The sequence below is a fragment of the Cervus elaphus genome, chromosome 18 (genome assembly GCF_910594005.1).
Source record: "Cervus elaphus chromosome 18, mCerEla1.1, whole genome shotgun sequence".
Classification (NCBI taxonomy): domain Eukaryota; kingdom Metazoa; phylum Chordata; class Mammalia; order Artiodactyla; family Cervidae; genus Cervus; species Cervus elaphus.
In genome coordinates this window covers 105,176,164-105,200,583 of record NC_057832.1, presented here as the reverse complement: position 1 = coordinate 105,200,583, position 24,420 = coordinate 105,176,164, and the positions used below count along the sequence as shown (strand labels likewise).

Sequence of the window (24,420 nt, the reverse complement as noted above, 5' to 3'; positions counted from 1 at the left end):
GAAGTTGTGTAGGATGGTTCTTTGTGGCTCAGGACTAGCCTGAGTGCTGTAAGCTGTCCCTGGCCCCCATCCACTGAGCGCCAGTAGTGTCTCCCAGTTACGCTGACATGATGTGCCAGCATCCCTTGATGCTGCCTGCGTTGAGAAGTACTACCATCAACTTGGGTGTGATATGAGATGCTAATGCAGCACAGCTTTTGACCAGGCTGAGTCCCTTGAAGCAGGTCTTTTGGCTGAGGCCTTTTGCTGAATTGGTACACATCCAGCTGGAATATTGAACGCAGTTCTGTTCTCCACTGGCCAGAAGGCTTTTCAAGATACATACTCTTCCCATAGCCTCTATCCTAAGACTCTCTGTGAACAACCCGAGAGTCATTGCCTTTGCCACTCTAAATGTCATATCCTTCAGAAGATTTGGGTGGGAAAAAGATAGAAAGCCAGTGTAGTCATTGCACCTTCTTATCCATTAAAATTGGCTGCAGAAAACATAATAACCCTATACTTATAAAAACCTAAAATAAAGTAAGGTAAAAAAAATTTATATTAATCAAGTTGAAAACTGTGAAGAATTCATGACACCCCAAACAAAGACTGTTTCACAAAACTTTGGTTCTGTGAGATGTAGAGCATAATAGCTAAGATGTTAAGTATGTGAGAATATTATCAAATAAGAGTATTTGGAGAAGGTACTTTGCATACACTTGAACAGATATATGCAGAAAGCTTCAACTGAGAGATAGCTTGCTATTTGGAGAGATTGTAGAAACAGTGGGTCTGTAGGTAACCCCATTGACTGCAGCACACCAGGCTTCCCTGTCCATCACTATCTCTTGGGGTTTCCTCAAACTCATGTCCACTGAGTCAGTGATGCCATCCAACCATCTCATCTTCTGTTGCCCCCTTCTCCACCTCCCTTCAGTCTCTCCCAACATCAGAATCTTTTCAAATGAGCTGGCTCTTCACATCAGGTGACCAGAGTATTGGAGCTTTAGCTTCAGCATCAGTCTGTCTAATGAATATTCAGAGTTGGTTTCCTTTAGATTGACTGTTTGATCTTCTTGCAGTCCAAGGCACTCAAGAGTCCTGTCTAGCACCACAACTTCGAAAGCATTAATTCTTTGGCACTCAGCCTTGTTTATGGTCCAACTCTCATATCCATACATGACTACTGGAAAAAACACAGTTTTGACTATATGAACCTCTGTTGGCAAAATGATGTCTCTGCTTTTTAATTAGCTGTCTGGGTTTGTCATAGCTTTTCTTCCAATGAGCAAGTATCTTTTAATTTCATGGCCACAGTCACCATCTGCAGTGATTTTGGAGCCCAAGAAATTAAAATCTGACACTGTTTCCACTTTTCCTCCTATTTGCCATGAAGTGGTGGGACTGGTTGTCATGATACTCATTTTTTGAATGTTGAATTTTAAACCTATAAACAAATACTATGTACGTCTGTGGTAAATTTTGGAAAAGAACAGTTTAATTTTGAGGTAGTTGTAAATCCTGGGAGAGAGGATTAAGTTAGCCAAAGTTAAGTTAGTTTGCAGGAGAAGCTAAATGAATGCATATAGTGATCACATAGTAAAGGAGATGACACAAGTATGAGGGAAAATGACCACCAAGAAGTAACCAGGTAATAGAGAAAAGTTCATTTGTTATTTATCAGGAAAAGAGAGAAAAACATAGAAGACAATTGAAAAATGGTGAAATTGACATAAGGAAAATTTATTGACATACACTGAGTAATAAATCATAAAGCATGAAAGTTTGAAAAATATTCTGTTACCATATTTGGAATTTGTAACTTATAAACAGTGCTTTAATATAATACATAATATTTTATGTACAATAGATTGATGAGTAAAACTGTCTCTACTTGTGTCTGTTTTTGAGTTTCTGTTTAATACATAATCTTGGTCATTGTTCTGAGACTTTATAAGAATCATCTATTAATGACAATGTGGTTAAGATAGTTGATCTGTTTTGTGTTTAAGAATACTGTCAAATTAAGATCCCATAGATTATTGGTGCACATGTTAGAACGTAGTAGATAATGTGAGACTTACTCAGTCTCAGTTTCTATTCAGTGGGTCAGTAAAGAATAGCTTTTAGATTTTTGTTGATGATTTCCTGTAGGTAAGTTAACCACACAAATTGTAGAGAGAGATCTCTCACACAAATCAGTAAAGTAGTCACATTTATTGGGAAACTTTAACAATTATTTACTTTTCACTCAAGAGGCATGGTGCATGTCCCCATTATAAGGATAAAGTTGATGAAGTGGGGACAGTTTATACCTTATTTCTTCTTCTTTTATAGGTTTTAAAACGACCAGAATATTTTGGGAAGTTTGGTAAAATACATAAAGTTGTCATCAATAATAGCACATCATATGCAGGCTCACAGGTAACTAATTATAGGGATTTTTACCTTTCCTCCCTATGGTCAGGGCTTGACCTGGGCTGTTCAGAAGGAAAACTTGGTTTCTCTGATTAGAAAGCTTGGGGGTCAAGCATTTACACCATATAGTGACCTCTATTGGTAGGGTGGGGGAATTTTTTGGTGCTTGTTTGATCCTTTCAAAACTTAACAGTGAATTGATAGTATTAAGAGAAAAGTAGTAACAGATTTAGTGATGGTTTGAAGGGGAGGGAGAATTGAGTCTATAACCAAGCAGTTAAATTATATAATGATTTCTATTTAATATTTTTGGATATTGTGAACTTAATAGAGCATTTTTGTTATGCTGATATTAGCAGCTAGAATACTCTCTTTCTTTTTTTTTTTAATTTTCTATTAGAATACTCTTAAAGATTGCATTTATTCTGAGAATGTAGTTTGACACAGTATCTTCACATCTTATAACTTTCAAAGTTTGTTTTTTTTTTGTAATGTTGACAAGCCTGTCAGATGACTTTTGTAAGAAAATTGCCAAGCCAAAGATATTTCATTCATAAATATTTTAGTCTGCTTAAAATCAGATAAAATTGATTAAGTATGATTATCTTAAGATGAGCTAGTATATAGTTTAATCAAAGCTACTGCTACTTCTAATCATTGTCATTATTATTAAAGATAGTGTTAGTAAAGGCCTTTAGAATTCCTTTGGCAGGTTGCAAGTTAATTTTTTTTTTTTAAGTTTTTGTTGAATTTGGTTCTAACGACAGTGGCTTTTCACTTTAGGGTCCAAGTGCCAGTGCTTATGTAACCTATATACGGTCGGAAGATGCTCTCAGAGCCATACAATGTGTTAACAATGTGGTGGTGGATGGCAGAACACTTAAGGTAATATGGTCCTCTGGATTTTTTTTTTAGGGGGAAGAGATAACATGTAGCAAGTACAGAAGAACATAGCTGTTACATATTAATGAAGGAGTCTTATTTAAAGATTGCTTCCTAGGTATCCATTCTAACCTATGACAGCTAATTTGCTTATCACTTACCTGTTAGGGTCTTGTTCTACCAGGTGGAAGTAAACACATACCTTATTAGGGGATTAGTCCTAAAAAAAAATTTCCTGTATTTACACATATTTTCTCTTGTGAAAATGGATTTATTATTCTTCTTGTAAGAAATAGGTGATGGTTCCAATTTGTTGTCCTTAAATATTTGGACCTTGATTAGTTCAGGCTTGAGTGAAGGGCCCCACCAAGCAATGCTTTAAGTAAGTTGAAAGAAGGATGGCATAATTAGAAAAAGGAGTTTGTCTTATGTGCCTAACCGCTTAAAACATGGAACAGATTTTGCCTTCCTACTCTCCTGATCTCTATGGAAAGGATTTGGGTGCTCAAGCTCTGGAAACCACAGATTGAGGTGTTTCATCACCTTTAATAAATTCTGCTAATGATAGTTGAATTCTCTAGTATTCACAGCCATACTTTGTTTAGTTGTGTCTTTGTCTCATTTTAGATGAAATGAAAACACTAGATACGGAAATTCTCATTCTGGTGTCAGTTTACGTTTTGGGTCTTTTTCCTTCTTCCCTTCTCTTCCTGCAGGCATCTCTAGGTACAACAAAATACTGCAGTTACTTCTTAAAGAATATGCAGTGCCCAAAGCCTGACTGCATGTACCTACATGAATTGGGGGACGAGGCGGCCAGCTTCACAAAAGAGGAAATGCAGGTAGTAAAGTAATGTGAATTATCAACTTTGCAGCAAAGGAAGTATTTTTCTTTATAACTTAAAATTGCAAAAGCAAAAACTAAGAATTTTATTTTTTATTAAACTCTTATTATTTTAAATTAGCTTTTTCCAAATACGTGGTTGTTCTATGGAATATCAGTTCTGCAGGACATTGGTATAATAAAAAATGCATCTGTGGCCCCCTAAGTTTTGAAAATGTAGGCAAAATGAAAGCTAAGTGGAGTATTGTAATTATGAGGTTCCCCTCTGCCATCTCTGCTCTTCATAGAGCGTGCTAGAAAATAATACTCTATTAAATGCCACTGAAAAGCTAAATTGTTTTTATGAAGTGATTCTATCCATGAAAGTGTACACTGAGTCAGTGTCCTGTAAAGGGTGAATTGAAGGCTTATTATCCTGTATTCTTTTTTACATTTCCTGTTCTCCTGTCTTCTTTCAATTTGTAGTATAAATTTGCCTTTACAAGTAAAAATATTGACCATACGGCATATTAAATGAGGATTATGCCAAAGCACAATGCTGCACTTCCCTATTATAGGTGAAGACTTCAGATTGTTGTTGTGGACTTTGCAGGAATACTTCTCATTTAGAAGGTGGGGGGCATTGACTGCTGCCTTTGATTCTCCAGGTCAAACTAGAGACAGTCTAGGAGGGGCTCCTTTCAGAGCAGATTGTTAAATGGAATGAAATATTACCCTTTTTGACTTGGAGTTATCACTGATTAAATCACATTATAATAAATACATTGGAATTTCTTTACAGTATGTATGGTCTTTATGATCCAGAAGCAGTGTTAAGAGACTTCCCAGGTGGTCCAGTGGTTAAGACTTCACCTTCCAACACAGGCGCTGTAGGTTCGATCTCTGGTTGGGGAGCTAAGATCTCACATGCCTCACAGTGAAGAAAAACCGAACAATAAATGTTATAACAAATTCAGTAAGGACTTTAAAAATGGTCCATGTCAAAAACAAAAACAAAAAAACCCCAAACCCAAAAACTAAGTTCTCTGTGATATTTAATGGGGACAGATGACTTACTTATTTCTTGCTTATCCAGTAAATGGTTCTTGACTTTTTTTCTTCTTTTGAATGAAACTTTCTTGGATGAAATCTAAGGTTGAGCCATTTCATGCTGTATTTTGACTAACAGGAACTATGCTTTACTTATGGGTATTATTACAATGAAAATATCTGTCAAGGAGTTTCTAAGCCCCAGTTGATCTCACTTAAGTATTATTAAAAAGTAAAAGAAAATGGATGGGCAGTCCCTTGAAATTTATTTGTAATGCTATTTAACCTGTCTCTGTAAACTGCCCGTGTTAAACCGTTTGAATACCAGTTTGAGCTCTTTGTGGCTAATGAAAGCCGTAATATCTCCTGAAGTATTGCTTGCAGAAACAATTTTCAGGGCTTTTTTTATTTTAGAGATGTAAAATCAACATCTAAACTGTGTTTTTCCTTAACAATTTAAAATTTATTTCATATTGTTGACCTGTATACATCTCTCTCTTCTTTTAATTTAAAATTACTATGAAAGGGGGTTTCTTCATTAAAACATTTCCTCAGTGTAGAAAGGAAACGAACAAATTATATCATGGCAAAAACTAGGTCTTTCCTTGTTACTGCATAACTCAAAATTCAGTACCATATGAAATATTTGTATAGTTGAACAGGCAAGAGCCCTCTCAGAGCAGGGAATGATGCATTGTGCAATATATATGATACAGTTGTGCTGGATCACATGATACTGCCCTTGTTTTTCTTGCTTTGTTTTTGTTTTGATCTGTTCTGGTTTTGGTTTTCCCATAACATCTCTTTAGACCACACTTTAAAAATAATTAACAATCCTGAAGGTAAGTAAAAATGTCCTTGCAGTCATAATATACATGCAAAGAGTAGAAAGTTATTCAGTGTAATTTCATTGTGATTTATTTTTGTGTGTGACTAGTTGCACAGTCAGTTGTTGTCTGATTTCTTCCATCATGTTTGTAACACTGCATTTTGATAGAGAGCTACCAACTCCAGGAAATACAGAGCTCTCTTTGTCATGTATAGAGCAGAGATTGGCACACTTTTTCTGTAAAGGGACAGTTAGTCAATGTTCTAGTTTTTAGTTTTTCTGGTCACATGGTCTCTGTAACAACTACTCAGATTTGCTGTCGTAGCACCAACAAGGTCATAGATTATATGTAAATGAATGAGCATTACTGTTCCCTTAAAACTTTATTTATAAAAACAAAGCGGTTGGCTCTAAATTGCCATCTTCTGGTCCAACGTTTAAATATATTCATTTTTATGTAAATGTGTTACTTAGGATAATGAAAATTCTTCATCTCTGAGTTACTTTTAGTGTTAATCTCTTCTAAAAAGAGAGATTGATTTTCCATTGATCTTCAGAAAATTCTGTAATGACCTGTTAGAAAGCTTAATTCTTTTGTGGAAAGATGGGGAAGTAAATTTAAAAGGGCCCCTCTAGTTTTTTAAGCTAGCAAAAATGTTGTCTGTTAATATGTTTTTTCTCCACATAAGGTGGTTGACGATATGCTTAGTTAATGGAATATGTCTCCTGTAGTTTTGTTGAAAGAACTTTCATTGGTCTAGAAGCTCTGTGACATCTTCCTCACAGGTTTCTCTGACACTGTGATGAACTCTTACGTATTTTATTTAGGATAGCTTTAATGATTCAGAAAGTACGTCAGCATTTTATACCAGCCACTTTGTGAATCCCACTGCAGTTTTCATTTCTTCTTCCACCAGGCGGGTAAACACCAAGAATATGAACAGAAGCTCCTTCAGGAATTATATAAATTAAACCCCAATTTCCTTCAACTGTCTACGGGTTCAGTTGATAAGAATAAGAACAAAGTGACACCACTGCAGAGGTATGATACGTAAGTACCAATACTAGTATAATCAAATACCTTAACCTTCCTGTCTGTCATTCTTCTCTTTTCATTCTGCATCTTTTTCAGGCAGGATCCTTCTTGACAGTGTCTGTCATTTGTGCAGAATTGTTGTACTGTAGGAAATGTTGAGTCACAATTTCTGGGTTTGAATATTTGCTGCCTGCTGCTCCCTGGTAATACTTCAGATGAGCCTCTCGATGCTTCCCCTTTGCATTGATTTGCAGACTACCCTGAGCCCCAGGAACACTCTCCTTGATAAAAAGGGAAATTAAGAGATGTGGGTTATTAAAAGGCTCTTGTCACCTAATGGAGGTTTCCTTCCTGATGTAATGGCGGGGTGCGGGGCGGGGGCGGCACAAAATACTGTAAAAGGGACAGAGGGTATTAATCTGAAGCGTTTTGTGTTGGGGATACAAGTATTCATGTTTGTCTTGTCTCAGGAATCACCAAAGTCTTATGTCCTCTGAGTGAGGAGGGTATCCCATATACAGATCTTTTTCATCTTGGAGACAACTTGTTTTTTGCACAGACCTATATTCTGTTCATGTTTAAACAAATTTATAACTTTATGTATTGAATCTCATTCTGATATGGTGATCGTCACATCTTGGATTGTATTTGGTTTTGGCCTGTCAGAAAATGATATGATTAATAAAAATGATAATTTGGGGGTTACACTTTATTCTGAATATATTTTAAGTTTGTGTTAGGATCTTGGTGTGTTTTTTTTTTGTTGTTTGTTTTTTTTTTTTAATTTGGTAAGTCTAACTTTTGTAAAGTGAATTCATCTAAAGTAAATAGCTGTAATCAAATAGGTCAGTTTTCTTTTTTAAAAAATTTATTCCAAAGTTAAATTTGTTTAAGTGATGCTTTAAAGGTCTGGGTATTACATAGTCCCATTACAGTCCCATGTCTATTTAGCACTAGAATAATGTAAGGGCCATTTTTAAGCATAGTTAATAATAACCACATGGATTGTTGTTAGAGTCAGTTTCTTTAAAACTTATTCTTATATTTAAATTCTTGGAAGTCCTTGTTAAGTTTATTCACTTTGATAGTAAAGATTATTTATAAAGGCAATTCAAATTTAAAAACTTCCTTTTATTTGCACACACATATGTACATATATATATATAATAAATATATAGGTGGCCATAGAGCAAAATGTAAAATTATTATATAATAAACTACATGAAATTTATTTTATCAAAGCTAAGGATAAAAGTTAAGTCTAAAATCTTTGGGGGTTGATAAACTTTGACCCTTTCCATTGATCTTTTTGTACCCACCCATATGTTTATTTTATTAAGAACCTATGCTGTTATTTACCTCATTGGTTGCTAACTCTGTAGTACATTATGTAAGAATTTGTAGTAAAAATTTATTTCTGATGCTTTCAAATGCATGTCTTTATTCTCATTAAAACTGTTGTCATTCTAGTTAAAGTCATGTTCTGGGTTTATCGCCCCTGGAGAATGCAGAGCAGAAATGTAAAATTTAGATTATCTCTTTGTGACAGCATCTGTTATTCCCTGAATATAAAAGTAATGTTCTATTGAAGGAGAGCTGAAAAATATACAAATGCATAAAGAAGAAAGTAAATATTGTATGTGATCTCAATACTCAGACGTTTTCACTAAAATGATTTGGTGTATCTTCCTCGCAGTGTATATTTCCTTGTAGTCCGTTTCCTTCCTGTGAATGTATATATACAGAAAATTGCATTGGTTTGTTACATTTTAAAACTTAATACCCATTATTATGAATACTTTCCCATGTTATGGAAAACATAATTTTTATGACTGTGTAGTATTCCATTATATGTGAGTATTGCACATTTATTAAACCAATCTCCTGCTGGTGTATATTATCTTACTTTCATTTTGGTGCTATTATTTATAATACTGTGATAAATATTTTTTCATGTAAACATTTTGGTTATAGTTTTGATGCTCTTAGAACTGCTAAGTCAATGATTATGAGTATTTCCTTGAATTAAGTATTTTTTCCTGCACATTTGCCAATTTTGATAAAATCTTTTTTGTTTTAATTTATATTTGGTTAATATACTGAACTTCTTATGCATTGTGAGTTCATATCTCTTTGCCATGTTTTATTGGTGTATTGAAGTGTTTTATGTGCAGTATATAGGCTAGCTTCCCCCGTTAGTTGACCAAGTCTATTTATTTCAAAATACTTGTCTTCTGTGTCGCTCAGGAAAGGTTTTTTTTTTGGTCTTTTCCCTGCATTTTTAAATCAGATCTCCTACCATCACCTCTTCCTGTCTAAGAATCCCTAGGAACTAAAAATTAAGCAACAGTGTCAGAAAGTGGTATTATCACAATATGAAAACACCTTATTATTTTTAATTTATTGGACTTTTTTCTTTATATTAGAAGTGAAAATTGGAATTTACCAACATGTCTTTTCAGCATTTTAACAGTAGTTAGCTGTCTTTAACTTATGTTTTTGTGATCACTTATTAATATAGATTTACTAATATTTCATTGACTTTGCCTTCATATAAAGTATAGTCAGAGCACATTTATAATTGTTTCAGTTACAGGAGAGGAGTGTCATAGCAACCACAAGTTGTAGGGGAAAAAAAGAAAAGGGGGGGATTGAAACAGTAGACCCATTTAGTAACTTTGCCCAAAATCAGTGCAACTGAACTTCAGCTGGGACCAAAATAAATTTTGACATGGTTACCTTTGCTTAACATAAGTACATGATATGTGAAGAATTTTTGAGAGAGGGAGAAGGGTTTTTTTTTGTTTGTTTATTTAACGCAAGGCGCACCCCCCACCCCCCAGGATTTATTAAGGACAGTTGATGGCCCAGGTTACATAGAGTTATCGGTGTTTTGTTTTGTTTGGCAAGCTCCTATAGCTTATTTTCTTTGCATGCCAACCCCTGCCAGAGAATTAGTTTGACTGTCAATATTACTGAACGTCTGCTTTGGTCCCCACTTGTACCTTACCACCATACAGGGTACAGGTAGGGATGTATTTGTAGACAAGTTTTCTTCTCCCCTCCGGGAAGATCTGCCAAGTTAGAATGAAGAGCAGTACAACTCTTTCTGTGGTCCTACCCAAGAGAGAGAACATTTTTCTTATTCGAGTTGAGAATTAAACTTTCTAGGGACAGAAAGAATGGCCCCTTTTCCTCTTTTCTTGGCATTGCTGTGTAGTGAGTAGCATTTTTAGAAGAATTTCAAGAAAGCAAAACTTGAAAATTTATAGATTGACATTAAACTGAAATGTACTTTTTTCATTTGTAATTAAGCCAGATTATAAATATTAAGAATATCATAACTACTAATCATCACTGAACCCCAACATGGTCCCCTTGATACACATTAATGTTAGTGAAATTTTCTGTAATATGTCTTATTCCTATATCACTTAAATGAATAATTAATTAGAGGGTGTGTATCATTTGTTCTTCACACATATCCCTCCATTATTATGGGTTTGAGAGTGTATCAGTCAGATTGGGTTTTGACTGTGGATACGCTGTTTTTCTATTAGTTACTTTGAAATGATGAAGACAGATGTAGAGAAGGGGAAGTAAGGGAGCCATGCAGTAGTGATTCTTAAGGATTGGATATTCTGTTTTTAAGTTCAGGGCTTTGAAATAACCTTTATTTACATTGAGGTACTATTTGTGCACCAATTGAAGACTTAGACAGGGTAGTAATAGCTAAATGGCTGCTATGTGCCCAGGACAGTGCATAGGTCTACTTACTTTGGGGGACAGATTATGGAATGTGCAGATCACGCAAGTCAAGTTTATGACTTGATGTTGTGACTCAGAGAAGACATCATTGAAGGAATTGAGATGTTCAGCTTTAGATTTAGGTAGAAAGAAGGTTGAATAAAAAGTTGATGTCTTTTGTGTTCATCTAATCTCTTTAGTAGTTCTGTGTGGTAGACATCATTGTTATCTTACTGCTGGCAAGAATACTAAATCTCAGAGAGTTTAGGTAATTTACCAGTATCCTGTACGAGTAAGTGATAGACCAGATTCTGACCAAAAGTCTGTCAGTTTTAAGCCCAAGTTCATTCTTCCACTCTGCCATTTCTCAATCTAGAAGAGGCGAAATTTAAGACTCTAACCTGAATAAAAAACTCTAGCGTGAATCAAAGTAAATCAGTTAAACTATGCCATAACTGTATGTAGTTTGACCTTGAAGATCTCTGATACTTAAGGCTTATACCTCAGGATAAATATAATTGGATGTACTATTAATCCCAGGGAAGGTTTAAGCAAAACCTTCCCTAAACCACAGATTGGTGGCAGTAGAGGATAAGCTAAAGAAACAGTGAAAAGAAAATTTCTCTAGAAATTTGTCTATTTTATCACATTGAAGGAAAAGGTGTATTTTTAAAAACTATATGTAGCTATATTTGTATTGAAAGTCAAATATAAGCTCTGATAGACTGAAGGCATAATGAGAGTGCCTTATTTATTTAACAGAATGGAAATAGGCACTGCCTGAATCGTATTCTTCTGTCCTAATATAATTTGATAAACCCCTGAAATTTAGAAAGGATATGGTCCAGATAATTGTATAAAATAGTCTTGAGTAGAACGTGTTAAGTCATGTATAGACTTCTGAATACCTGCAGACTCTGAAATCTTATGTAAAATTGTGTGTGTGTGTGTGTGTGTGTGTATACTTTTCTGGAGGGAGGATCCATGACCTAAAAATAGTTATAAATTACTGATGTGTGTTGATACCTATAGAGGTGAATTCAGGAGCAGTATAAAGCAGTAATTCTCAAAGTATGGACAAGTGTCATGAAAGGTAGCCTACATTGTTTTTGTAAAGTGGACCCCCAGTAAGGCATTCCCTCTTTTGAAGTAGGTAAATTATTTACCATTCTGAACTTTTATTTTTGTATAAAGCTAAGGCTGCTTACTGTTAAATTAAGTAGGTGGTAAAGTTTGCTAAAATTGGGCATTTATATTAAAATTCATGAATTATGAGATTTTTCTGAACTTATTTCTCAGTCTTTCCTTATTTTTCTTAAGAAATCTTACTTATTCCCATGATATATTTGGATATATAAGGTTACTGCACATGTGCAGATAGGTACTGGAAAACTAGTCAGTCAGCTCTGGTATCTTGCTCCTCTGAAGTAGAATATTTTCAAAAAGTTTAGAGAGCCACGGGTATTTTTTCCGGAGGGTGGTTGTAATAAGTGCGAGGAAGGGAGGGGAGAGTGGGGATTGGTAGGAATGGGTTAGAGATTGCAGTTTTTGGTGCCTTTATTTCTTATAAGAAAAGACATGTCAAATATCTTTTTAAGATCAAATTTTATTACTGAAATACAAAATTATACTGAATAGATGGAGATTTTGCTTTTTGTTTTTGAAAGCTTGCAGTAGTCTGCGATGTTTAGGATGGTGGATGTCCATCTTTCAGTTTTAATATTAAGGATAATTAATTTTTTGTGCTTACCAGTAATAAAAGCATTTATTTTCTTTCATATTTGGTATGTCCTGGAGTTATGAGAAACTTGCAGTTAGAATCATACTTGCCAACTACAATCAGTCTAGGTTTACTGAGGCATTATTTTCTTGCCATGTTAATTGTGTCATGTAACTTAAGATGTGGCCATATTTTACTAGCAAAGTAATTTTAGTGTCAATGTGTATTTGAAGCCCCTGTATCAAAATAAACTCTTTAAAAGCAAGCTTCCTGTCTGTAACTTAAATTTGTCCTTTGCAGTAGCAAATGTTTATCTCAGTTATTTAAGACTTTGGCGAGCATGAAAAATTAAAGTGAATTATTCTCAATGAATAAGGGAATATTTAGGAGCAGTATAAGTATGTACTTGGGTATATAGTAACACGACAGAAATTTGGAAATGTGCATTTTATTGACATTTGCCTTAAATTTTACTTTATATTCAAAATGCAACAAAAATTAATACAACCTTGAAGACTATTTTTATCTTCTGAATATGATAAACCAGGAAACTAAACCTATTTTTCTTATCCAACTCCAGTCCTTGAAAGTGATGTTTTCTTTGTTTCTTCTACTACATAACTGCTTGTTTTATGTTATAATTTTTAGAAAGCAGCCAAGAGACTATCTTTAGGAATTTGGTTGGTGTCACCACCAAGGAAATGAAAGGAAATCAAACTCAAAAATTGCCCAACGGGCCAGTTAGAAGCTAGCAAAGTTGGCTGAGCATCTGAAGATCCAGAGAGAGGCACTTTGCAGATAGTTGTGAATTTGGTTTCTTTAACTGTAAAACAGTATTTAAATTTGATGTTAATGATTCCTTCTGGCTCTAAAGCCTAATAATATCAGAGACTTTGAGGAAACTTGATACTTTTTCACTGTATTCCTTTTCCACTAGAACAGTGATCATCAGACACCAAATATCTCAATTTGGACTGAGTCAGAATCTCCAAGGACAGATTCTAGATATAGACTCTATACTTTAAATAAATACATGTAAATGTTTATATTTTGCAAAGCTCCATAGCACCAGATTCCAACTGTTGGGTTAACTGGAAAATATTTACTCCTGAGAAATCTGTAATTTCACCATAGATTTCAGAACTATTTAGGACTAGAATTTTAAAAAAATTTTTAGTGAGACTGTATGAAAACATGTTTACAAATTTTTATCTACAGAGATTTATGCACACAGCAGTACCTTCTAGAAATAATACCCTGATTGCATTGTGAAACCTAACTTCAGTTCAGTTCAGTCGCTTAGTCATGTCTGACTCTTTGTGACCCCACGGACTGTAGCACACCAGGCTTCCTTGTCCATCACCAACTCCCGGAGCTTGCTCAACCTCATGTCCATCGAGTTGGTGATGCCATCCAACCATCTCATCCTCTGTCATCCCCTTCTCCTCCTGCCTTCAATCTTTCCCAGCATCAGGGTCTTTTCCAATGAGTCAGTTCTTCACATCAGGTAGCCAGAGTATTGGAGTTTCAGCTTCAGCATCAGTTCTTCCAATGAATATTCAGGACTGATCTCCTTTAGGATGGACTGCTTTGCAGTCCAAGGGACTCTCAAGAGTCTTCTCCAACACCACAGTTCAAAAGCATCAATTCTTTGGTGCTCAGCTTTCTTTGTAGTCCAACTCCCACCTGACTACTGGAAAAACCATAGCTTTGATTAGATGGACCTTTGTCAGCAAAGTAATGTCTGTTATTTTTAATATGCTCTCTAGGTTGGTCATAGCTTTTCTTGCAAGGAGCAAGCATATTTTAATTTCATGGCTGCAGTCATCATCTGCAGTGATTTTGAAGCCCAAGAAAATAAAGTCTCTCACTGTTTCCATTGTTTCCCCATCTGTTTGCCATGAAATGATGGGACTGGATGCCATGATCTTTGTTTTTTGAATATTGAATTTTAAATCAGCTTTTTCACTCTTCTCTTTCACTTTTATCAAGAGGCTCTTCAGTTCCTCTTCCCTTTCTTAGGTTTCACTTTTTATGAACCCTAACTACCTATTAGAATTTCCTAATCCCACTTGAAACCAGTGCTTATCAGTCAACTATGTGATTCAGGTGTCTTGATTTCTCTCTCTTCATATTGTTACTGGATAACGATGATACCAAGGCTAACATGCTATTCTTCCACTTCTTAAGCCAACTGAACTATGAGTGTAGCTACTGCAGCCAGGACCTTGGGTGTTTGTTACTGCAGCCCAACTTGCAAAAATTCTGTTGGGACATTCTGGCCTTTCTTGGGGCCATATGTAATTGGCTGAGATGATCTTTGATCTCTTTAATTCTGCTCCAGGCTCAAAGGGCTCATTCGAAGCAAGGAGAGGCAGACCTCAAAGAACCTGTGGAAAGCCAGCAACATGAGATTGAGTCCTGGACCCTGGAATTAAGGGCTTGATGGAGAAACTGGTAAAATCCATCAGCCAACTGAAATGCCAGCAGGATGTCTTTTGCCTCCAAAATAAGAGCCAGACCCAGTGAGGATACCCTTTTTGGACTCCTGTCAGACCAGACAGCAGCAGCTTTTTCAGGAAATTCTCAGTGAACTGGACTAAAGGAATAAGGAGGTGTTGGATGCCTCCAGAGGACTACTGGGCCAATTACCCTAATTAAAGTATTGCTGTTGAAGTTGGAGGCATGGAATGTCCAGCAGCACAACGCCCGCAGTGCGGCCCCCCTGGACCATTGGCTGGATCGGCTGGAGAAATGTTCACAGCTAAGCTGTTGTTTGACCTGAAGAAGCTGATGGAATTGAGTTGCTAGGTTATATATCAGGACGACCCTTTGACCCAAGGGGCGGACCTGTGAAAGGTCCCATACACAGAGTTGCTTTTACGTCTGTTCCACATAGCCTTTTTGGTAGAAACCCAGCCGTGCAATTCCTGAACTTCCCATTGGCCCCTCATCCTCAAGGCTGGGAGGAAGTTTACTGTTCAAACAAGGCTGCTGAACAGATTCCAGGAAGGCCGTGGGTCACTGACTGCGGAAGTCTCTGCTGATTATAATCTTCCTCAGTTATAGTCATCCCTTGATATTCATGAGGATTGGTTCCTTAGGATGCCAAAATCCTCAAAGGCTCACGTCCCTTATATAAAATGGTGTGATATTTGCACGTAACCTACACACGTCCTCGTGTATACTTTAAATCATCTCTGGATTACCTAATGCGATGTAAATGCTAGGTGAATAGTTATTGGCACAAGGAAAATCCAAGTTTGCTTTTTGGAACTTTTCTGGAATTTTTTCTCCTCTGAATATTCTTGAATCTGAATAGATGGGACCCATGGATGTTGATGACCAGCTGTACAAAATTATAGAAGTTCAACATTCTGATTTCAAACCAGAAAACTTTGTGCCCCAAGAAGAAGCAGAGTCAGATTTTAATTTGGGTCTCTGGCTCCCTGACTCCGGAGCAGTGTTCAGGTGGTTCTGGAAAGGGCAACAGTAGGGGACTGCTGGGTGCAACAGGAAGTGTACATTATCAACTTCATGGTCGGATACAACTACCAGGATTTGAAGCAGAAGCTGAAAACAGACACCCTCCTTTTAATGATTATTCCTAGTGTGAACCTACTCTTGATTGCCTGGTCCTTGATTTCTTTGGTTCAGTCTGGTCAGTTCAGACCCCTAGAATCAGCAGTTCCTTTCCAGCACTGCCAGGGATGCCAGCTTCTGAAGACCATCTCTGGCACTTTGCTGCTGTGCTTCAGTGAGTCACTGGAAGGGGGCAGTATCTGCTCCTGGTTGAATGATGATGATGTGCAGCCCTGCACCAGGAACGTGCTCCCATCATTCTTGCTAGCTGAAGTCATCAACTACTAACAGCGTCTTTGAGGCAAACTTACCTGAGAGCCTGCTGTACTTCCTCCACTCCTGAAGCCCCAGGGATGAGGCTTTGGGGTGCTATTATAGGAGGAAGTTAATTTTCAGGAACAGAGGAAATACCTGAAACAGAGATTCATTGTCATCTCTAACAGACCAGTGGATGAGCTAAAACAACCACTAGAGCCAGAACTGGAATCATTAGAGGGGGAGCCCAGACTGGCACAGGGGGCCAGAGCTAAGCCTGGAGTTAGAGTCATTGCTTGAGCAGGGCTGGATCTGGGACCAGCAGTGGAACCTGCTTTAGGCATGATATCACTAAGAATGCCAGAACCAAACCCAGGACCTGAACTGGAGCTGGAGCCTGTTCTATAGTCATTCCCAGGGAACCCTAAGAAATAGGTCTCTATCTTCATTATAAATGTGATATTTATGTTTGCTTTCCTTTCTTAACCTTCTTGGCATGATAATGGGTGGATGTATGTTGAATGTAAAACAACAAATTTTATTAGTATGACAGAGCATAATGAAGAAGGAATTTGGACACCTGATCCCAGTGGAGTTGTGAGAACTTTGGTTAGTGGTAACTCTGAGATACGTGTTTTCTGTTCAGCCATCAGAGTGCAAGAAGTGTACATTTATTGCAGTTAGACTTGGGAAGTGTACCTTTTCTTTCTATTGAGTTTATACATTCATTTGTGAGGACTCCCCCATCTTCATTTTCCGTTTTGACACTGATAGTTGCACTTACTATGGCAAGTTTAATTTTAATTGACCCATGTTTTTTACATAACAAAAAACTTTTTTTTTTACAACCCACAAAACAAAAAACTTTCTAGTTATATCCTTATTCCTAAAGCTGTCATCTATTATTCCTTGAATTTAATTATTCTTAAAATAAATTGAAGAATATACTAAAATTGAATGGGACTTAAGCTTACTAAATCTTGCCCTGATCCTGATATTTCAGTAGCTGTCTTTGAATTGATGACACTGATATAAAGATTTTGATCTAGAGATCTTTGATAAGACCTTCCCAGGTAAAGTGATAAGTATTCGTGAATCACTGTTTATGAAACTGCAGTTGGTATGGTGGAAAAGATACTATAAAGTATTCTAATCAGTTGTAATCCAGAAACAATCTCAAGGTTTAATTCTGAATGCTATAATATTTTCATATATTACCCTTGACATTAGCAAGATTGACCTTATCTAAGTTGAAAATTATTATTTAGTGCTTTATAATGGTGGTAATTGAGGAGGTGAACCAAGATAAAGACCCTGAAATTTCCTTCTGTGATATCTTGCTCTCATCTTTCTGTTTCTATGACTACTCCTTCCTCTCATTTTTAAGCCCTTATTCCCTATTGAAAGAACAGTGCAAATTTGGGGAAGGTAACAGTAGATAGCAACAGGAATCAGTCTCTCCACCTGGACAACAATTGCACTTGCATAATCTGTCTAATGAAACTATTCTTGAACTCCTGAGGTCTTTTGAAGGCTTGCAACTTTCAGGGAAAGACTTGGCAGTTAATTTTGGTATACTTCCACTCTTAGCACAGTAGCTCCCCACCCCCACCCCCAGCCACATGGCAGGTGCTATGTACATGTTCCTAGAGCAACTTGCCTATAGCTTGTGGAAGACAGGATGGACAAAGTGGACCATGTCTTCAAATATCGAGGCTCTCTGCTCTGATTGCTGATCATGGCTTCTGATCACAGGTGCAGACAGAGAGGCAGGCAAGCATTGTTGTATCTCCTCTCATAGTTACAAGTCCCTTCCTCTCTGACTGAAGTGATTTCCAGAGAATTTGATGGACTGATACCCACTTGCCATACCCCTTTAATTTTTGCTTTTTCTCCTTTTGGGAACTGGGCATTAAAGACTAGGACATTCAAAAACAGCTACATATAAGGAAAAAATTAGAAACTTACTCTACATGTCCAGGGAAGGCTCAAAAAAGACCTGAGAAGACCTTAAGTTTACACCTAAGACTAATTCTCAGTACAGAGACAGGCTACAACAATCAAAAAAGAAAAAAAAAAAAAGCAGCTGATAACAAAAAGAGCAAATACTGGGGAAAGGGGAGAATCTGATTTCCAGAGGTACCATGTTACTAGATAGATTCAAATGGACAGTGTTAAACAAAAAAATCAGAAGGCATACAAAGAAACAGAAAGAATGGTCCATTCAAAAGAAAATAATAAATCAACAGAAACTGTCTTTGGAAAAGACCTAAATGGCAGATATACTGGACAGTCTTTAACTCTTACAGATTCTTAAAGAATTAAGGAAAGATGTGGAGAAAGAAAAGTGATGCATGAAGAAAAATGGAACATCAATAAAAGGTAGAAAAATTTAAAAGAAACTAAAAAAAATTCTGGAGCTGAAAAGTACAATAATTGAAACAAAAATTACTACAGAGGATTCAAAGACAGATTTGAGAAGACAGAAGAAAGAATCAGCAAACTTAAAGATAGGGTGATGGACATTATCTAGTCTGAGGAACACACAAAGATTAAGGAAAGGAGAACAGCCTAAGGGACTTATAGGACTCCAGGGGACCAGCAGATGCATTATTGGAGTTGAGAGGAGAAGAGAGAAAGATGCAGAGAGAATATTTGAAGAGATAATGACTGAAAACTTCCCAAGTCTGCTAAGTATAAGCACCCAAGAAGCTTAACAAATTCTAATTAAGGTGAACTCAGAGACCCACAGTGAGATACTTGAGACAGTATAATCAGAGAGGGCAAAGGACAAAAGAGAGAATCTTGCAAGCAGCAGGAGGAGCAAATCATCCATAGAAGGGAATCTTCAGTAAGATTATCAGCAGATTGCTTATTAGAAACTTTGGAGGCCAGAAGGCAGTGGGCTGATAGACTCAAAGTGCTATAAAGAAAATATATATATACACCAACCAAGAATCTTCTGTCTAGAAAAACTGTTTTCAAAGAGTGAGAGAGACACTAAGGTATTGCCAGATAAACAGAAGCTAAGGGAATTCAGGACCTCTAAACCTGCCCTGCAAGAAAAACTCAAGGAGTCTTGCAAGATGAAATAAAAAGACATTAAACACTACCACAGAGGTGTATGGAGAAATAAAGATCTCAATAAAAGTAAACCTAGTGTTATAACAATGGTTTGTAACTTTTTTCTTCCTGTAGACCTTAAGATCAGTACATTTAAGGTCCAGTACCTTAGTATAAAAGGTAATATTACTCTGCTTTGTGACTTCAAATCTTGTTTTCCATGTAATTTAAGAAACTGCATTCAGAAGAATTATTGGGGGCACACAATGTATGAAGATACAATTTTGTGACATCAGTAACCAAAAGGGCTAGGGAAGGAGCTATGAGTTTTGGTATATTGTTAAGTTAGTGTAAGTTTAAGGTAGACTTTTGTGACTTCAGGATATTAAATGTAATTCCCATGATAGCAACAAAGAACTCTAGAATATACACAAAAGGAAGTGAGAAACATTTCACTACAGAAAAATAAGCTAAACATAAGATAATAATGCAATAAATGAGGGGGGGAGGCTATAAGACATATAGAAAACAAATGGCATCCAAAAAAAAAAAAGAAAGAAAACAAATGGCATGATGACATAAATAACTTCTTACTGCTAGTTATGTTAAATGTAAATGAGTTCAGTTCTCCATTCAAAAGAGATTGGCAGAATGGATAAAAATACGTAGTCCAGCAATATGCTATTAGAGGCTCACTTTTGACTCAAAGTCACAAACAGGTTGAAACTGAAAGAATGGGAAAAGATATTCCATGCAAATAGGAATCAGAAAAGATTAAAGGTGGCTACTAATATCCCATGGACAGAGAAACCTGGCAGACTACAGTCCATGGAGTCACAAAAGAGTCGGACACCGCTAGCAACTAAACAAAAACTACTACTAATATCAGACAAAATAGACTTCAAATAAAAAAGGTTAATGAGACAAAAAGGACATTAGATATTAATAAAAGCTTCAGTACAGCAAGAAGATAGAACAATGATAAACATTTACACACTTAGTGACCAAAATATATGAAGCAAAACCTGACAGAATTGAAGGGAGAAATAGTTCTGCAATCCTAGCTAGAGACTTCAGTACCCCACTCATAATAGTGGATTAAACAACGAGACAGAAGATAAGGAGAGGATTTAAAGAACACAGACATATACAGAACACTGTACCCTGTTCTGTATATGTTTGTGTTGTTGTTCAACAACAGAATACACATTCTTCTCAAATGTACATGGTACATTTTCCAAGATAGACCATGTGTTAGGCCACAAATCAAGTCTCAGTAGATTGAAAAAGATGAATATACCAAGTATCTTTTCTGACCACAGTGGCATAAAGTTAGAAATCATTAACAAAAGGAAACCTGGAAAATTCATAAGTGTGGAAATTAACACTTGAACAACTAATGGGTTCAAAAAGACATTACAAGGAAATTAGAAAATACTTAGATGAATGAAAACGAAAACACAGCCTACTGAAACTTCTGGAAAGGAGCAAAAGTGGTGCTAAGGGGGAAATTTATAGCTTTAAGTACTATATTACATTAAAAAATAAAAAAGATCCCAAGTCAACTATCTGACCTGGCAGTTTAAGGAGCTGGAAAATGAACAAATAAGCCCAAAGCTAGCAGAAGAAAGAAAATAAGAAAGATTAGAGCAGAGATAAATGAAATAGAGTATAGAAAAACAGTGGAGAAAATTGAGGAAACCAAAAGTTGGCTCTTCAAAAATATCAACAAAACTGACAAAACTTTAGCTAGGTGAACTGAGAAAAAAAAGAATGTCTCAAATGACTAACATAAGAAATTGAAGTGGGAACATTGCTACAAATTCTCCAGAAATAAATATGAAAGTACTATAAACAGTTGTATGCCAACAAATTGAATAACCTAGATGAAATGATTCCAAGAAACACAAAACCTACCATGACTGTATTTCAAAGAAATAGAAAGCATGAGTAGACGTATAACCAGTTAGCATATTGAATTAGTAATTAAAAACTTCCCACCAAAGAAAAGTTCTGGACCTAATGGCTCGATTATTGAATTCTACCAAGTATTTAAGGGAGAGCTAATGGCAGCCTTTTTCAGGCTTTTCCCCAAAATTGAAGAGAGGAGAATGATTCCTAATTCATTCTGTGAGACCAACATTACCATGATAACCAAAGCCAAAGACACTGTAAGAAAACTTCAAACTCCTAATGAACATTGATGCACATATCTTTAACAGAATACTCACAGAGTTCAGCACATTGAAAAGATTAAATACCAAGACCAAGTGTGATTTATTCCTGAAATGCAAGGATGGTCTAATGTATGAAACTTGAACAGTACAATATGCCATATCAACAGAATGTAGGTTAAAAGCCATATGATGCTCTCAACTGATGCAAAAGGAGCATCCGACACAAACACTCTTGTGACAAAAACAGTTAACAACCTAGAAATAGAAGGAAGCCACTTCAGCCTAGTAAGAGCCATATATGAAAAACCAAAGTGAACATCATACTCAGTGGTGGCAAGATTGAAAGCTTTTCCTGAGACGAGGAACAAGGCAGGAATGGGATGTCTTCTTCCACTACTTCTCTTCAACACAGCGTTGCATTTTCTAGCCATGGCAACTGGCCAAGAGAAAGAAGGAGCATGTAAATTGGAAAAGAATATGTAAAGTTATCTCTTTGCAGATGGTATGGCTTTATATGTAGAAAATCCTAATGATTACACACAGAGAGACACACATACACACCTATTAAAATTGGTAAATGAATTCAGCAGTGTGGCAGTATACGAAGTTAACATACAAAAATCATTTGCATTTCTGTACATGAACAGTGAACAGTCTGAAATGAAATTACAAAAGCAAGTTCATTCACAATAAGATAGAAGAATAAAGTACATGGCTGAAGTGACTTAGCACATATGCACGCATGCAAGACTTGTATAAGAATATGAAACATTGCTGAAAGAAACTTAAAAAGACACATAAATAAATGAAAAGACCAATGTTTATGGCTTGGGATACTTAATATTAAAACGTCAGTTCTACCCAAAGCTGTCTACAGATCCCAGTCCTGTCCAAAATCCCAGAGTTTTTAACAGATGAAAAAATTCATCCTAAATTCATACAGAATCTCAAGGGACAAATAGCCAATATAATCTTGAACAAGAAGAATAAAACGGTAGGACCCATACTCCCTGATTTCAGAACTTATACAAAGCTGCACTAATCAAAATAGTATGATATTGACATAAAGATAGTTTACAGACCAGTAAAATAGAGAGCTCATAAATATTAACTCATATATAGCCAAATGATTTTTGACAAGGTCACCAAGACCAGACTGCTGGGGATAGGACAATCTTTTCAACAAATGGTTCTGGGAAAACTGGATATTCACGTGCAAAAGGATAAAGTGGGTTGCCTACCTAACACCATATTCAAACATCAATTCAAAATGGATCTAGCACCTAAATTTAAGACCTTAAACACCCCCTTGTCCCCCAAAAAAACCTTAAGAGAAAATGTAGGATAAACCTGATGACATTGAATTTGGCAGTGATTTCCTGGATATAACACCAAAAACACAGGTAACAAAAGAAAAAATAGATAAATTGGACTTCATGAAAACTTAAAAATATTATGAATCAAAAGACACTATCCACAAGTCGCAGAATGGGAGAAAATATTTGCAAATTATAAATCTCTTAAGGATTATTAACCAGAATATGTAGAGAACTCCTAAAACTGAACAGTAAAAAATGTCAAATTCAAATATGGGCAAAGGACTTCAATAGACATTTTCTCAAAGAAGACTTGTGAATGGCCACTAAGCATATGAAAAGATGGATATCACTAATCATTATGAATATACAACTGAAAATTACTGTGAGATACCGCCTCATACCCATTCTCCTCACACTCGCTGTAGCCACCATCAAAAAAGCAGAAAACAAGTGTGTGAAGAAAGGTGGGGATATTGGAGCCCTTGTGTACTGTTGGTGAGAATTTAAAATGGTACAGCCTTTGTGGAAGAAAGTATGGCAGTTCCTCAAAAAATTTCAAAATAAAATTACCATATGACCCACCAATTCCACTTCTGTATATAAATGTAAGAGAATTGAAGGCTGTATATTGAAGCGGTATTTGTGCACTTTGTCATAGCAGCATTACCCACAGTAGCTTGAATGTAGAAGCAATTTCAGTGTCCACGGATGGATGAATGGACAAACAAAATATGGTACATATATACAATGTAATAGTATTTGGCCTTAAAAAGGAAGGAAATTCTGCTGTATGTTACAACATGGGTGAACTTTGAGAACATTATTGTTTATGAAATAAGCTAGTCACAAAAAAGATAAATACTCTGTGATTAACACTTATACACAAGGCATTTAGAGTAGTCAGAGTCATCAAAACAAAGTACATAGTAGATACTGGAAGGAGGAAAAACAGAGTTGTTTAGTGAGTATAGAATTTCATTTTTATAAAATTAAAAGTTATGGGAATGGATGTTGGTGATAGTTGTACAACAAGGTGTATTTAATACCACTGAAGTGTATTAATCTTTCTAAAACGTTGCTTTATTTGTATCATTTCTGTGCTCAAAAAAATTTCCAATGGCCTCTGATGTCTTTCTCTTCTTACCTCCCATTGGTAAAATCATCCTGTATGTTAGCTAAACTAATTACTTTTCTCTCAACCTTTTCTACAACCTTTTGATTCTTGAAATTCTTGCTAATCCTGCCTTTAATGCTGTCTGCCACCCCCCCTCCTTTCTCTTCCTTCTAATGTGTAAATATTTTTTAAGGGCCTAGTTAAATTTGAACTTCCCTAGGAAACTTTTCACAGTTGCCCCTCTAAGAGTAGCTCCTCTTCTAAGGATTTATGGCACTTAGTGCTTAAACAGCTCATGTAATAGTTGACACTGACTGATACTTGTTGGTGGGCACCTTCCTCGTTACCCAACTACCTCTAAATTTAGTGGGCCCAGAACTAGATCTTAAAATTATTAGGATCACCCTCTTGACAATAATATGA

The 24,420-nt window shown here is 36.1% G+C and overlaps 1 protein-coding gene across 6 annotated transcripts in view; it reads left to right on the top strand.

Annotated features, from left to right (window-relative positions):
- The window catches only part of CNOT4 (CCR4-NOT transcription complex subunit 4), a 149,657-nt gene that overhangs the window by 88,611 nt on the left and 36,626 nt on the right, over window positions 1-24,420 (top strand). For 3 of the 6 annotated variants that reach the window (XM_043873531.1, XM_043873529.1, XM_043873533.1), the window contains exons 4-7: window positions 2,320-2,406; window positions 3,184-3,285; window positions 3,999-4,124; window positions 6,902-7,026. In XM_043873531.1, coding sequence (XP_043729466.1) covers window positions 2,320-2,406; window positions 3,184-3,285; window positions 3,999-4,124; window positions 6,902-7,026 — 440 coding nt within the window. Of the gene's footprint in view, window positions 1-2,319; window positions 2,407-3,183; window positions 3,286-3,998; window positions 4,125-6,901; window positions 7,036-24,420 lie in introns of all 6 variants that reach the window. The other 3 variants (XM_043873530.1, XM_043873527.1, XM_043873532.1) reach the window with 1 other exon arrangement.